This window comes from Dryobates pubescens (genome assembly GCF_014839835.1).
Source record: "Dryobates pubescens isolate bDryPub1 chromosome W unlocalized genomic scaffold, bDryPub1.pri SUPER_W_unloc_1, whole genome shotgun sequence".
Taxonomy (NCBI): Eukaryota; Metazoa; Chordata; class Aves; order Piciformes; family Picidae; genus Dryobates; species Dryobates pubescens.
In genome coordinates this window covers 662,787-679,919 of record NW_026530688.1, presented here as the reverse complement: position 1 = coordinate 679,919, position 17,133 = coordinate 662,787, and the positions used below count along the sequence as shown (strand labels likewise).

General features: G+C 45.3%; 1 protein-coding gene across 1 annotated transcript in view; it reads right to left on the bottom strand.

The window, feature by feature from the left end:
- LOC104306477 (polycomb group RING finger protein 3-like) overlaps nt 1-17,133 on the bottom strand; it is a 228,071-nt gene that overhangs the window by 1,354 nt on the left and 209,584 nt on the right. Inside the window, exon 8 of the mRNA XM_054179250.1 lies at nt 7,690-7,770. Coding sequence (XP_054035225.1) covers nt 7,690-7,770 — 81 coding nt within the window. The remainder of the gene's footprint in view (nt 1-7,689; nt 7,771-17,133) is intronic.

Here is a 17,133-nt window from a genome sequence, read left to right as displayed (position 1 = left end):
TTGCTGCAAGGGCACATTGCTGGCTCTTGTTTAACCTGGTGTCCTGGTTTGAGTTAGAACAGAACTAATTCTGTTCAGTGATTTTACTTTTTGGCTTAGGCACTTCTATATAACTGCACTTTCTGAAGTTAATGGCATGTTTTCACAGACAGTATCTACTTCTAGCAATGATAATTCTTGATGTTTATACTTAGTACCAAGGACAGGTCACTGCTAAATCTTGTGTAGCATGTTGGGGGGTGCAGAAAGTAAAAGGCTGCGCCTGTGGGGAGGAGAGGAGTGGACAATTTGGGTGACCATAAACTGACCAACAAAGTATTCCATTCCATATATGTCATATTCAATATAAAGCTGAAGGATCACAAGGGTCAAGTTCTCTTCTTCAACAGATGGTGGTGTAAGAGACTAAAGCTTGTCTCTCCTTGTGTGACTCAACAAAGATAAAATCACTTGCTGCTTGCCCAGACAATATGTTGTTGGGCAGAGCCACTGGAAAGAAGGTGCAAAGATCATGTAGGAATCCTGTCTACCAATCCTGGATGCAAATCACCTTGTGATTGCATCGTGATAACACTGGACTGCAGCTGACCTACAACAATGGCCCAAGGACCCAGCCACCACACCTTCATGACAAGATCATTCCCAGCCATCAGATACCCCAGGAAGGGAGGATGGTGAGACAATGGACTCACCACCTGTTTCCTGATGTGTAATGAGTGTGTGGGCAGGTAGATGGAGATGAGGGGGTGGAGGCCCCTTCCCCCTCCATCCTGACCCCTGCCCAAACACACAGAAATGCACAGAAAGATTTCCTGGGGAACGATACCTGGATATTTACCTAAGGAGGATTTCCTGGCTCCTGAATTCCTGAGGGACAATGCTTGGACACATACCTAAGGACTAAAAACTGTATAAAAGACTTGACCACTACTGGCTTCGTAGAAGAAAAACGCAGAAGGAGGACCATGCCGCTGAGGAGGAAGGAAAAGCCCGGGCCAAGGCTGTGTCGGAGAAAAGAGGCTGTGGAGCCTGGGAGAAGCAGACTGAACCCTCTCTCCGTGTCCTAAGTCCCGCCTGCTGTGACTCATGGAGCTGAAGAGGCTGCCCAGAGGACCACATCTCTTCTCCAGCCAAAGCCTCAGCACCCTTTCTCTACAAACCCAGCATCTCCTGCAGCACCTTTCCTCCACATATATCTGTATCTACACCATTTTATTTATTGTTTTAGTTTTTCAACCTGTAAGTCTCTCTCCCTTATTTCCTTTCTTCTCCCCTTTGGGAAGGGCAAGGTTCATAGAGAGCATGTGTCACTCATGTAGTGGCTGGCTCTACCCTAACACTTGACAACCAGGACCCCCAGGTCCTTTTCTGTCAAGCTGCTTTCCAGATGGGTGGCCCCAAGCACGAGGCTGTGTTTCTGCAGGACTTTGCCTTTCCCCTTGTTGAACTTCATGAGGTTCTTCATGAACTTCTTGAACTTCATGAAGACAGCATGTGAAAGTCTCCCAAGGACCAATAAACTCCTGAAACTAGCAGTCCTGCTGAACCTACAAGTCCTGATAAATGCAGAACATCAAGGTCTACCTAAAGCCAAGGCCATAAGCAAACATTGGCATTCATAATGGGTAGCACAACTCAGACCACATCCAAGAATGTGGTGGCTCCTATACATATATGAAAACTATAGAATTATATACCAGTGAAAACTATAGAATTGTATAGAATTGTATAGTATATCTAGTCTACCTTGATCTTAGTAAGGCTTTTGATACTGTCTCCCATAACATCCTTGTGAGCAAGCTCAGGAAGTGTGGGATGGAAGAGCAGACAGTGAGATGGATTAGGAACTGGTTACAAAATAGAGTCCAAAGAGTGGTGGTCAATGGTGCCAAGTCCAGCTGGAGAGCTGTAAATAGTGGAGACCCCCAGGAATCAGTGCTGGGTCCGGTGCTGTTCAACATCTTCATCAATGACATTGATGAGGGGACAGAGTGTCTGCTCAACAAAGTTGCTGATGATACCAAACTGGGAGGCTTGGCTGATATGCTTGAAGGCTGTGTAGCCATTCAGCAAGACCTGGACAGACTGGAGAGCTGGGTAGAGAGGAACCAAATGAGGTTCAACAAGGATAAGTGCAGAGTCCTGAATCTGGGAAGCAATAATAAACTGCACCAGTATAGGTTAGGAGGCAATCTGCTAGAGAGCAACCCTGTAGAGAAGGACCTGGGAATCCTGGTGGATATCAAGTTATCCATGGGTCAGCAATGTGCTCTTGTGGCCAAGAAGGCCAATGGGACCCTGGGGTGCATTAAGAGGAGTGCATTCAGCAGATTGAGGGAGGTTCTTCTCCCCCTCTACTCTGCCCTGATGAGGCCATACCTGGAATATTGCGTTCAGTTTTGCGGTCCCAAGATCAAGAGGGACAGGGATCTACTCAAGAGAGTCCAACAGAGGGCTGCAAGGATGATTAAGGGACTGGAGCACGTGCCCTATGAGGAGATGCTGAGACACCTGTTTTTTAGTCTGGAGAAGAGAAGACTGAGAGGGGATTTAATAAATGTTTATAAATATCTGAGGGCTGGGTGTCAAGAGGGAGGGGACAGGCTCTTCTCTGTTGCACCCTGTGATAGGACAAGGAGTAATGTGTGGAAACACCAGCGACGAGCGGTGTGAGCAATCTGGCAGTGCAGGCCTAGAGCCTGACATGGTGGTAGGCCATGCTCAGCATAAGTGCAGAGCCAGCTACCAGTATGCCAAAACAGTGCTGTGCTTGCAGCACTGTAACTAAAACAAGACGCTGGTAGCTAGAAACATAGTAAGTTATCTTGGGACAACAGGACATGCACCTGCATCAACAAACCTAGTGTGTCATCCATAGTTGGACCAATAATCTACAATAGTGTGATGTGTGGTCACTCATAGGGAACCAATGAGTCCATGCCAACAAGGCACACCAAGGTTATATAAATTGTAGCAGTTTCCTTGCTACGCACTTCTTCTTCTTTTCCTGCCTGTCCTATCTCCTTTCCTTCCATGCTTTACTGTGTCATGCTTTCACCATAGGCCTGAACCATAGGCCTGCAATACTGGAACAATAAAGGATCAATACCCGATCATATTGGTCAGCAGTATTGATTCCGAGAACCTCCGTCGTCGCCAAATCTGGCTAAAGTAATGGATATAAACTACAACACAGGAGGTTCCACCTGAACATGAAGAGGAACTTCTTCACTGTGAGCCACTAGAACCGGCTCCCCAGAGCGGTTGTGGAGTCTCCTTCACTGGAGACTTTCAAGAACCATCTGGATTCCTGTGTGACCTGTGCTTGAACTTCTTTTTAACAATAGAGAAGGGCTGGTGGGTGATGTGGTGGTTGGAGGCTGTCTGGGATCCAGCAACCATGAAATAATTGAGTTTTCAATACACAGTCAAGTTAAGAAGGGCAGCAACAAAACCTCTAATCTGGACTTCCGGAGGGCGGACTTCAGGTTACTCAAGGAACTAACTCAAAAGGTTCCTTGGGAAACAGCCCTTAAAAACAAAGGGGTCCAGGAGAGCTGGACCTACTTCAAGGAAGAACTCTTGAAGGCGCAGGAACAGGCTGTGCCAATGTGCCGGAAGATGAGCCACCTGGGTAGACAGCCAGCCTGGATGGGCAATGAACTTCTGGGCGAATTAAGAGAAAAAAAGAGAGTGTATCATCTTTGGAAGGAAGGTGAGGTAACCCATGGAATGTTTAAGGATGTTGCTAGGTCATGTAGGAAAAAAATTAGAGAGGCAAAAGCCCATTTAAAGCTTAGACTGGCCACTGCTGTGAAGGACAACAAAAATTGCTTCTACAAATATATTCATGGCAAGAGGAGGGTCAAGGACAACCTCCACTCCTTAGTGAACATGGAGGAGAATATAGTAAAAAAAGATGAAGAAAAGGAAGAGGTACTTAACGCCTTCTTTGCCTCAATTTGCAATAGCAAGATAGGTTGTCTTCTGGACAACTGGCTTCCTGAGCTGGCAGATGGAGTCAGGGACCAGTATAGTTCCCCCATGATCAAGGGGGAAGAAGTTAGAGACTTCCTGAGCCACTTGGATCCCCACAAGTCTACGGGACCAGATGGGATCCAGCCTAGGGTAATGAAGGACCTGGCAGATGAGCTGGCCAAGTCGCTCTCCACCATTTTTCAACAGTCCTGGCTCACTGGAGAGATCCCAGAAGACTGGAAGCTGGCTAACGTGATGCCCATCCACAAGAAGGGCCAGAAGGAGGAGCCAGGGAATTACAGGCATGTCAGCCTGTTCTCAGTGCCAGGCAAGACTATGGAACAGGTTATCGGATGATGGAGATTGGAATCAATACAGCTGACCAATATGATTGAGTATCAATCCTTTATTGTTCCAGCATGGCAGGCCTATGGCACAGGCCTAGGATGCGAGTATAGCACAGTAAAGCATGGAATAAGAAGGGATAGGAAAGGCAGAAGTGCGTAGCAAGGGAACTTCTACAACTTATATAAACTCAGAGTGCCTTGTCGGCATGGACTCATTGGTTCCCTATGAGTGACCACACATCACACTATTATAAGATTATTGGTCCAACTACTGATGACACGTGAGGTTTGTTGATGCAGGTGCATGTCCTGTTGTCCCAAGATAACTTGCTGTGTTTATAGCTACCAGTGCCTTGTTTTAGTCACATGCTGCAAGACAGCACTGTCTTGGCACACTGCTAGCTGGCTCTGCACTTATGCTGAGCATGGCCTACCATCATATCAGGCTCTAGGCCTGCAGTGCCAGATTGCTCACACTACTTGTCACTGGCATTGCCACAACAGGTCATCTTGAGTGCAATCACACAGCACTTAGAGGATGGCCAAGGGATCAGGCCCAGCCAGCATGGATTTAGGAGGGGCAGGTCCTGCCTGACCAACCTGATCTCCTTCTATGATCAGGTGACCCACCTGGTGGATGTGGGGAAGGCTGTGGATGTAGTCTACCTGGACTTCAGCAAGGCCTTTGATACCATTGCCCACAACAAACTCCTGGCCAAGATGTCAGCCCATGGTTTAGACGGGAGCACACTGCACTGGGTTAGGAACTGGCTGGAGGGCTGAGCCCAGAGAGTGGTGGTGAATGGTGCCACATCCAGCTGGCGGCCGGTCACCAGTAGTGTGCCCCAGGGATCAGTGCTGGGCCCCATGCACTTTAACATCTTTATTGATGATCTGGATGAGGGCATTCAGTCCATCATCAGTAAATTTGCGGACGACACCAAGCTGGGGGCAGTACCAGAACAAGAGGACACAGTCTCAAGCTGCACCAGGGGAGGTTTAGGCTGGATGTTAGGAAGAAGTACTTCACAGAAAGAGTGATTTGTCATTGGAATGTGCTGCCCAGGGAGGTGGTGGAGTCACCATCACTGGAAGTGTTTAAAATAAGACTGGATGAGGCACTTAGTGCCATGGTTTAGTTGATCAGATGGTGTTGCGTTGGACTCGATGATCTCAAAGGTCTTTTCCAACTTGGTTAATTCTGTGATTGTTTAAATACTTTTTTACTGTAAGGGTGACTGAGCACTGGATCAGGCTGCCTAGATAGGTTGTGGAGTCTCCATCTGTGAAGATATTCAAAACTAGACTGTATGTTGTCCTGGGCAACCTCATCTAGTTAAACCCAGCTTTCAGTAAGGGATTTGGACTAAACAATCCTCTGTTGGGTTCTGTACTGGAACCAGTGCTGTCCAATATCTTCATCAGTGATATAGACAGCAAGATTGAATGTACCCTCAGCAAGTTTGGTAATGATACCAAGCTAAGTGCTGTGTTTGACATGACTGAGGGATGGGATGCCATCCAGAGGGACCTAGACAGGCTAGAGAAGTGGGCTCAGAACCTCATGAGGTTCTACAAGGTGAAGTGCAAGGTCCTGAACCTGGGTTGGGGCAATCCTTGTTATCAGTACAGGCTGGGGGATGAGACTGAGAGCAGCAGAAAAAGAGTCAGGGGTACTGGTGGATGAAAAGCTGGACATAAGCCAACAACATGCACTTGCAGCCCAGAAGGCAAATCATATCCTAGGCTGCATGAAAAGAAGAGTGGCTAGCAGCTCAAGAGACGTGATTCTGCCACTTTGCTTTGGTGAGACCTCACCTGGAGTGCTGTGTCCAGCTCTGGTGTTCTCAACACAAAGACAGGCTGAGACAGCTAGAGTTGTTCAACCTGGAGAAGAGAAGGCAATGGGGACACCTTATAGTGACATTTCAATATCTGAAGGGAAACTACAAGAAAGCAGGGAGGGACTGTTTAGACTAGACTAGACTAGACTAGAATAGAATAGACCAGGTTGGAAGAGACCTTTAAGATCATCGCGTCCAACCCATCATCCAGCACCACATAATCAACTAAACCATGCAACCAAGCATCCTGTCAAGCCTCGTCCTGAACACCCTCAGCGACGGCGACCCCACCACCTCCTCGGGCAGCCCATTCCAATGAGCAATCACTCTCTCTGTGTAAAACTTCCTCCTAACCTCCAGCCTAAACCTCCCCTGGAGCAGCCTGAGACTGTGTCCTCTTGTTCTGGTACTGGCTGCCTGGGAGAAGAGACCAACCTCTGCCTGACTACAACCCCCCTTCAGGTAGTTGTAGACAGCAATAAGGTCACCCCTGAGTCTCCTCTTCTCCAGGCTAAGCAACCCCAGCTCCCTCAGTCTCTCCTCATAGGGCTTGTGTTCCAAGCCCCTCACCAACTTTGTTGCCCTTCTCTGAACGCACTCCAGCAAGTCAACATCCTTCCTAAACTGAGTGGCCCAGAACTGGACACAGTACTTGAGGTGTGGCCTAACCAGTGCAGTGTACAGGGGCAGAGGGAAGGGCATGTAGTGATACGATGAGGGGCAATGGTTTTAACCTAGAGCGGGGTAGTCCATTATGAACACTAACCCATCTTCAAAGTTATCATTTGCAAACTCCACATATTCATACTCTGGATGTAACTTAATTTCTAGATGTTCAACTTAACATTTCATGGTACTTAAAACCATTTTATTTGTGTGGCCATAAATAGCCAGTGATATTTTATGCTAAGTACGAATGCCCCATTAATTTACTATTCAGCTCAAGGTTTTGTTGTGTGGGATTTTGGTTTGGTTAAAGACACTAACATCAGTCACCCAAAGACTCATTCAGCTGCTTTCTCCAGCCTTGTTTATGCCAACTAAATATTGTTACAAGTCTCTTGAACTGAAGTGGAGAGTAAAGTTAATTAATACATGTTCTTTAATGGGTATATTCAGCCTCTGTCTTCCAAACTACAGAATAAAATGCATCAAATGTGTCTCTTCTGCATTGTAACCAGTTTCATGATTTACACAGAATAAGATTAGTTGCATCTGACTCACATGTCTGAGAAAACCATTCCTCTCAATGGCTTCAGCCTCCTTTATTTTATACATTTTTTATTGCTATCAAATTGACATCTGCTATTAACACATTTCCTCCCATTTTCCCCTTCTGAATTAAGAAAATTATTTATATTTTAAAGCAACTTATTAGATATTTGAAAATATGTATTTTAACCATTTTAAAGTTATTGCAGTGTAGGCCTGCATGATGTATGCTTATGAACTTTGTTCTTTAGTCAGCTAGTAATTTACATGAAACACAAAAGTTTTGATGAAAAGCAGTTGTATCATACCTTAAATCTCCATCTAGTAACAACTACAAACTTGAGTGTGTGGTCCTTGCCAAGAATCTCTTCATTGCATAATATATCCAGCTGATGTAAAAAGAAGAAATAATTCATTCACTGAGACACAGAACATGGTTTTCAAACAATGCATTTCAGATAAGGCCCAATAAAGAGATCACAGAATCACAGAAACATTCAGGCTGGAAAAGACTCTCAGGATCACCAAGTCCAAATGACAACCCTACTTTACAAAATTCACATCTAAACCATATCCCTGAGTATGACATCCAAATGACCTTTAAACACATCCACGGGTGGTGATTCAACCACCTCCCTGGGCAGCACATTCTGATCACTGTCCACTCTTTCCGTGAAAAAATTTTTCATAATGTTCAGTCCAAACCTACGCAGTCACAGCTTGAGGCCATTCCCTCTTGTTCTATCACTAATTACCTGTGAGGAGAGACCAACACCAACCTCTCCACAATGTCCTTTCAGGTAGTTGTGGACAGCGATGAGGTCTCCCCTCAACCTCCTCTTTATCAAACTAAACAGCCCCAGCTCCTTTAGTCACTCTTCATAACATTTATTCTCCAGGCCCTTCACCAGCTTTGTTGCCTTGTTCTGCACTCGCTCCAGCACCTCGATGTCTGTCTTGTATTGAGCTATTACTGAAGATGACCTTTTCACCTACTGGAATTCTGAACTAGTGGATTTCAATAGGAAGTGTTGTTGTCACATTTCTGTATCTCTTAAGCCAGAAAATCCCCCAAAATTGATCATATAACATTTGAATTTTATATTTAAACCAAAGGTACAATTTATACATCAGATATCTCCCCAGCTTATCAAACATAAAACCAATAATATACTTGTAAACGATCACACTCAGAGCAGAATATATCAAATGCCACAGAATCCAAAATAGCTTCATATTTGCTTTCCCTAATCTGAGCAGAAATAAATTAAGCAATCTTGCCCCACATCTGGAAGCCAATTATTTTGTGTAATGTGATGGTTTGGCCCACCAGCATTAACAAAAACTTGGCTCAACTCAGTTGGGGAAAAGCAAATGCAAGCTATACTTAGAAGCAAAACTACACTCTACAATGGAATGCAATTAATATGTACAAATATACAGTATTTACAATATTATAAAGGTATTTACCTGGAGAAATCAGCACGGAGACCCCCCTGGATGGGGAAAACTGCCCCACTTCCCCCCTAACCTTCCCTCCCCCCTTTCCTTTGTTTAATTAGAAGAAAAGAGAAAGAAATGTTAGTGCACTTATCTCAATGTTAGGCTGATAAGGTCCTCCAGCTGAGCACAGCAGAAAGCAGCATGCCAGCGAAGGAAGAAAAAGTGAATGAATATGGGAAACAAGACTGCTAAGGGTCCCCTTTCACACATCTGGCCAATGAAATTCATTTAGAATAATCTTTTGTTTTCCTTTTTACACCCAACTGTGGATTTGTTTATATGTCTCCACTCTTCTGCTCAAAAATCTGCAGCTAACTTTTAAAGGTATAGCCTAAAACTGTCACAAGTGCCTCAACATCCCTCTTGTATTGAGGTGCCCAAAACTGAACACAATACTTGAGGTGTGGCCTCACCAGTGCTGAGTACAAGGGGACAATCACCTCCCCACTCCTGCTGGACACTGTATTTCTAATACAAGCCAGAATGCCATTGGCTTTCTTGGCCACCTGGGCACACTGCTTGCTCATATTCAGCTGCTTGTCAATTAGAACCCCAGGGCCCTTTCTGCTAGACAGCTTTCCAGCCACCCTTCCCCAAGCCTGTAGCAGAAGAAAAAGCCAGACTTACTTGTAAGCAAGCCTGAGACAATTGTGGGGCGATGTTTCAGCTCCACTGCTATCTCAGGGGAGGTAGATAATGAGTTGTGTGTTGGAGAAGATGCCAGGGCTAGCAACGAGTACAAGCTGAGGGGCGGCACATCAGGGTGGGAGGCTAATAAGAGCCTTCAACCCGTTACCTTGCAGCATGCTGGGGACACACAAGAACTCTCAAAGTCTTACAGAGATATACCATGGGGATCAAGTAATAAGAAATCAGCATGCACAGAGGTCATGGCTAGGTTGGTGGCCATGGAAGTGGCTGGGAATGGTCAGACTGCAAGAGTGAAAGCCAGTACATTAACTCCCTCCCTGAAATGCTTGTATACCAATGAACGGAGCATGGGGAACATGCAGAAGGAGCTGGAGATCTGCGTTAGGCTGAATGACTATTGCCATCACTGAAACATGGTAGAACAGCTCCCATGACTGGAATGTTGTCATGGATGGCTATGTACTGTTCAGGAAGGATAGACCAGCAAGACAAGGTGGGGGAGTTGCTCTTTATGTGTGAGAGTTCTGTCCAAGGGGGGAGGCAGAACAGGTTGAAAGCTTGTGGGTAAGAATTAAGGGATGTGGGAAAGAAGGTGAAATTGTTGTAGGTGTCTACTATAGACCAGAAGGTGTTCAGGACCTCAGCCTTTTCCTCGCCTTCAGTCACAATGTTCCCCTCCAGGTCCAATAACGATTGGAGGTTCTTCTTGCCCTTCTTTTTAGTGTTGATATATTTGTAAAAATGCTTTTTATTGTCTTTGACAGAGCCAGCTTAAGTTCCAACTGGGCCTTTGCCTCTCTAATTTTATTCCTACATAATCTAACCACTTCCTTGAACATACCTCGAGAAGCCTTCCCCTCCTTCCAAAGGTGATACAGCCTCTTTTTTTCCCTTAATTCCTTCAGGAGCTGCTTGCTCATCCAGGCCGGTCGCCTTCCCCGCCGGCTCATCTTTCGGCACATGGGAACCGCCAGTTCCTGTGCCTTCAAGAGCTCCTATTTGAAGTAGGTCCAACCCTCCTGGACCCCTCGGTTCATGAGGGTTGGTACCCAGGGAACTTTGCGAATAAGTTTCTTAAAGAGGCTGAAGTTTGCCCTCCGGAAGTCCAAGGTGAAGGTTCTGTTGGTGGTCCTCCCTATCTCCCTGCAGATTGAAAACTTCACTATCTCATGGTCACTGCACCCTAGCAGCCTCCCACGATCACATCTCCCACCAGCCCTTCCCTATTGGAGAACAGCAGGTCAAGCAGAGCCTGTCCCCTGGTAGGCTCACTTAACAGCTGTGTCAGGAAGGAGTCCTTCATTCGCTCCAGGAATCTTCTGGACTGCCTCCTCTCTGCTGAATTAAGTTCCCAGCAGATATCTGGCAGGTTGAAGTCACTGACAAGGACAAGATCTTGAGACAGCCTCCAGTTGTTTGTAGAATAATTCATCAGCCTCCTCATCCTGGTTGGGTGGTCTGTAACAGTCTCCAACCAGGATTTCAGATTTGTTAGGCTGCCCTCTGATTTTAACCCACAGGCTCTCAATTCCCTCATCTTCCACCTCAAGTTCTGTGGCAGAAAGTGACTCCCTAATATACAAAGCCACCCCTCCTCCTCTTCTCCCTTGCCTATCCTTCCTAAAGAGCCTGACATGGGGGGGTTGTGCTATTTTCTGATTGTTAATACTGTATATTTTGTACATATTCATTGAATTCCATTGTAGACTGTAGTTTTGCTTGTAAATACAGCTTCCATTTGCTTCCAGTTGAGGTGGTCATGCTTAGTTAATGTGAATGGGAAATTTTAACCCACCACATGCAGAGTCCTGCATCTGGGGAGGAATAATAAACTGCACCAGTGCAGGTTAGGAGGTGATCTGCTGGAGAGCAGCCCCGTGGAGAGGGACCTGGGAGTCCTGGTGGATAACAAGTTATCCATGGGACAGAAATGTGCTCTGGTGACCAAGAAGGCCAATGGGATCCTGGGATGTATTAAGAAGAGTGTGTCCAGCAGATCAAGGCAGGTTCTCCTCCCCCACTACTCTGTCCTGGTGAGACCTCATCTTGAGTACTTCATTCAGTTTTGGGCTCCCCAGTTTAAGAGGGACAGGGATCTGTTGGAGAGGGTCTAGTGGAGGGCTACAAGGATGATTAGGGGATTGGAGCACATGCCTTATGAGGAGAGGCTGAGGGACCTGGGGCTTTTTAGTCTGGAAAAGAGAAGACTTAGAGGGGATTTAATAAATGTTTATAAATATCTGATGGCTGGGTGTCAGCAGGGAGGGAACAGGCTCATCTCACTTGCTCCCTGTGATAGAACAAGGAGCAATGGATGTAAGCTGCAGCATAGGAGGTTCCACCTCAACACAAGGGGGAACTTCTTTACTGTAAGGGTCACAGAGCACTGGAACAGGCTCCCCAAAGAGGTTGTGGAGTCTCCTTCTCTGGAGACTTTAAAGGCCCGTCTGGATGTGTTCCTCTGTGACCTGAGCTAGTTTGTATGGTCCTGCTCTGGCAGAGGGGTTGGACCCGATGATCTCTTTGGGTCCCTTCCAACCCCTGACATCCTGTGATCCTGTGATTGCTTGGGGTTGTTGTGACCCAAGTGCAGGATCTAGCATTTGGCCTTGTTGAAACTCATCCCATTAACATTGGCCCATCAATCCAATCTATCCAAGTCCTTCTGTAGAGTCTCCCTACCCTCATGAAGATCAACACTCCCAAAGATACAGAGCTTTGTGCTCTGATATGATATGAAAATTGTTTACACAGTACCCAGCAACTAACTTTCTGCTTTGAAAACGCATTTTTAAAAGGCGATCCCCTGCTTATACATGTTTAGGGTGGGGGGTTTAAGATATTTTATTTTTACTTTTCTGTGTCAGCTTTGAAAGATCTTAATATTGAAAACAGCAAGGGTATGGACTCGTAAGCAAATGTGCGATTATGTGACCAGCCATCAGTTGATTTGCAATAAATGATCACGCATGTGATCTTAGCCTATTTGACTGCAAGGTGACATGTACTGAAAGGGTAAGTGTGACCGTTCGAGGCTGTGCCTTTAAGAGAGAGACAGTGTTGGGAACACTCTGGCTGAATGTTTTTGTATCAAAATGAAAACATGATATTCTAAATTAATTTCATTGGTAGATGGGCAGAATGCAACTTTAAGTTTTAGGGCAGTTGGAATTTTTCTCAGTTTCGGCCTGTTCTGCCATTTTGGCCTGTTCTGCCTTTCCAGCCTGTTCTGCCTTTCCTGCCTGCCTGCTTCTCAGCAAACTAGCCGGAATGACCTTGAGATAAGCAAAACTAATTCTTGCATGGGCTTTTGAAGCCTATTAACATCTCTTTTCCTTAATAACTGCCTTTCTTTCTCTCTCTAACCCCTTTTTGGGAAAAAAGGGAGGTAGGGGGGGAGAGAGGGGGTTACAGGGAGGGAAACCCTCCCCGAGGAGGGAATTTTGTTGTGTTATTTTTCTTTGCTGTATATTTCTGTATATATTTTGTAAATACTGTATAAATTGTGTTATATATAACCTGCATTTCATATATGCTTGTAAATATAGCTTTGCTTCTCCGACTGAGTTAGCTGTGGTTTCTTTCTCTGTGGGGGAGGGAGAGCTAGGCCCTCTCTCAACCTACCACAGTAAGTCACCATAAAAATGGCATATGCTAATGGTACAAAGCTGACAAAGCTAAGAATGTGCATGCAACCTACTAACATGGCTTAGCTGACAGGCAATAACTCAAACCAGGATTTTTCTATAGCATTCAACCAAGGTTTCACTTTCTTAGAACCTTCCTCCTCAAAACATATTTTTCTCTGGATATACCAATACACTGTTTCCACAAAAATAGCATGCGTCCTTAGGGAGGGAAGATTCCCGAAACAAGTATTGTTGAATAAACATTCTTCCATTTCAATAGGAGCCAAGTAGGTTGTAAAACTAGACATTGCTGTGGTGTAATAGCGAGTTTAAACACAAAAGCAAAAAGTGTAATTAGTAAGAAAGCAATCCAGTTTTCTGAAAGGTGTTATGAGATTTAGCACAGATGCTAGATGAGCCAGCCATGGGTGACATACAGCTGGATCTACTACTCACCAAAAAGGAAGAACTTTCTGGGGATATGATAATCAATGTCAGCCTTGGTTGCAGCAACCATGAAACAATGACATTCCAGACCCTGAAGGGAGTGAGGAAATCAAATAGCAGAGTAGAGCAGAAATTTGCTTTTTCAGGAAGCTGGTAAGTGGGATCCCATGACAGGCAGCTCTGAAGGGCAAAGGAGCTCAAGAGATGGGAAGTCTTTATGGACAATGTTCTTCAAGCACAAGAACAGTCCATCCCAATACTCAGAAAAATGAGTAGATGTATCAGGAGATGAGCTTGGCTAAACAGGGAGCTGAAGCTAAAAAGGACATATACAAAAGGTGGAAGTGAGGACAGGATACAAAGGAGTTATACAGAAACATTGCCTGGGTATACAGGGTTTTCAACTGGAGTTGAAACTGTCAAGGGACATCAAGGGCAACAAGATTAACTTCAGCTACATTATTGTGACTGTTTGAGGCTGTGCCTTTAAGAATGGGACAGTGCTGGAACACTCTGGCTGAATATTTTGAAAAACAAAGATAGGTCTAAATGAATTTAATTGGTAGATTGGTAGAATGCAGCTTTACGTTTTAGTGCAGTTGGAATCTTGTTCAGTTCCACTCTGTTCTCCCTTTCCAGCCTGTCTGCTTCTGAGCAACTAGCTGGAATGACCTTGAATACCAGATAAGCATTAATCCTGCATGAGCTTGGAGGCCTAATAAGAATTCTCTTCCTTAATAACTGCCTTTTCTCTCTCTAACCCTTTTTGGGAAAAAAGGGAGGTAGGGGGAGAGAGGGGGAGACAGGGGGGGAATCCTCCTCTGTCCGGAGGAGGGAATTTTGTTGTGTTATTTTTCTTTGCTGTATATTTCTGTATATATATTGTAAATACTGTATATATTGTGTATATACAACCTGCATCACTTATTGCTTGTAAATATAGCATTCCTTTGCTTCTCTGACTAAGCTAGCTGTGGTTTCTTTCTCTGTGGGGGAGGGAGAGCTGGGCCTTCTCTCAATCCACCACAATAAAAGAATAAACAAGGAAAATGTGAGCCCACTGCTGCATGGGATGAACAATTGTGACAATGTCTGCAGATAAGGTTGAGTTATTCTGTGCTGCCTTTGCCTTGGTTTTCACCAACAAGGTCTCCTAGGCCTTTTTGTGCCTAGAGACAAGATTCAAGGAGGAGATGGACTGCCAGTAGCAGAAGAAGATTGATGTGCTTCCCCTATGTCCAATAGAGCCAGTTTCAGCCAGCTACAAGATGGATCCACCACTGGCCTAAGCCAAGCCAATCAGCAATGGTGACAATATAGTTAAGAAGGGGAAAACCAGATAGAGACAGGTGACAAGTGGTGTCCCTCAGGGGTCTGTATTGGGACCAGTGCTGTTCAATATCTTCATCAATTATATAGACAGCAAGACTGAGTGCACCCTCAGCAAGTTTGATGATGATATCAAGCTGAGTGGTATGGCTGACAACTGAGAGACCTGGGCAGGCTGGAAAGGTCGGCTAAGGAGAATCTCATGAAGTTCAATAAGGCAGAGAGCAAGGTCCTGCACCTAGGTCAGGACAGCCCTTGATATCATTACAGGCTGAGAGATAATGAAATAGAGAGCAGCTCCACAGAAAAGGACTTGGGGGTACTGGTGAACGAGAATATGGACATGAGCCAACAATGCGCAATTGCAGCCCAGAAGGCAAATAGCATCCTGGGCTGTATCATAAGAAGCGTGGCCACCTGTGCAGAGAGAAGCCCACACTGGAGCAGGTTTCCTGGCAGGACTTGTGACCCCATGGATTTGATAGAGGGAAGGGATGCCATCCAGAGGGACCTTGACAGGCTTGAGGAATGGGCCCGTGTGAACTTCATGAATTCAACAAGGCCAAGTGCAAGGTCCTGCCCCTGAGTTGGGGCAATCCTTGGTATCAGTACAGACTGGGGAATGAATGGTATAAGATCAGTCCTGCAGAAAAGGACTTGGGGGTACTAGTGGACAAAAAATTGGACATGAGCCAGCAATGCATGCTTGCAGCCCAGAAAGCCAATCATATCCTGGGCTGCATCAAAAGAAGGGTGGCTATCAGGTCAAGGGAGGGCCTTCTCATGAGACCCTACCTGGAGTATTGCATCCATTTCTGGGGTTCCTAGTATGAGAAAAACATGGACCTGTTAGAGTGTGTCCAGTGAAGGGCCATGAAAATGATCATTGGGCTGGAACACTTCTCCTCTGATGAAAATCTAAGAGTTAGGGTTGTTCAGCCTGGAAAAGAGAAGGCTCTGTAGAGACCTTATTGTGGCTTTTCAATATGCAAAGTGGGCTTATAAGAAAGATGGAGAGGGACAAGGGGCAACAGTTTTAAACTGAAAGAGAGTAGGTTTAGAATGAATATAAGGACAAAATTCTTTATGATGACAATGGTGAGGCACTGGAATAGATTGCCCAGAGAGGTTGTAGATGTCCCATCATTGGAAGTATACAAGACAAGGCTGGATGATCTTTGAGCAATCTGATCTAGGTAAAGATGTCCCTGCCTATGGTGGAAGGTTGAACTACATAATCTTTGAAGGTCCCTTCCAACTTTCCATTTTATGATTCTATTATTCTAAATGATTATTCCTCTTTACTCAGCACTCATTAGAAGACATATGGAATGCTGCATCCAGTTTTGGCCCCTACAGAGCAACAAAAATGTTGATAAACTTGAGCAAGTTCAGCAGACAGTCACCAAGATGGTCAGGGTGCTGGAACACAGGCCCTATAAGGAGAGGTTAAGGGAACAGGACCTATTTACCTTGGAGAAGAGAATGCTTAAAGGGGACCTAATTACAGCCTTCCAATACCTAAGGGAAGCCTATAGAGAAGACAGAGCTAGACTCTTTACTGACGTATATGGTGGGAGAATGAGAAACAATGGCCATCAATAGAAACAGAAATTTCTTACTGTATATAAGGAGGAAAAAGTCTCTACAAGAATGTGGCCGTTTGATGCTGTGCCTTTAAGAAAGGGGCACACTGGCTAAATGTTTGTAAAATTTTTTGGTATTCTAAATGAATTTCATTGGCCAAGGATTGTGGGAGGTCAGATTGGACCCGGGGGAGCTGGGAACTTTCTCTCAGTCTTCCTTCCTTCACTGTCCCTCTCAGCTGGATTTGCTTCTGGGATTCTGGCCAACTAACATAAGATACTAACTCCTGTGCCAGGCCTTTCTTCCTTTCCTGCCCTGTTAACCGTCCACATCTCTTTTCTACCTCTTTTGGGGGAGAAGGGAGGTAGGGGGGTGAAGGGGGCACAGGGGGAAGCCCCCTCTGTGGGGGGTCTGGTTTCTGGTTGAGTTCATTTGCTGTATATTCCTGTATATATTGTAAAATACCTGTATTTGTTGGGTTACATAGAATCTGTTTCCTTGTAAAATATAATCTCATTTCTCCGACTGGGTTTAGCCGTGGTCTCTTTCTCAGTGGGGGAGGGAAAGCAGAGCCTTTCCTTTCAAACCACCACACTCCTTTTTATT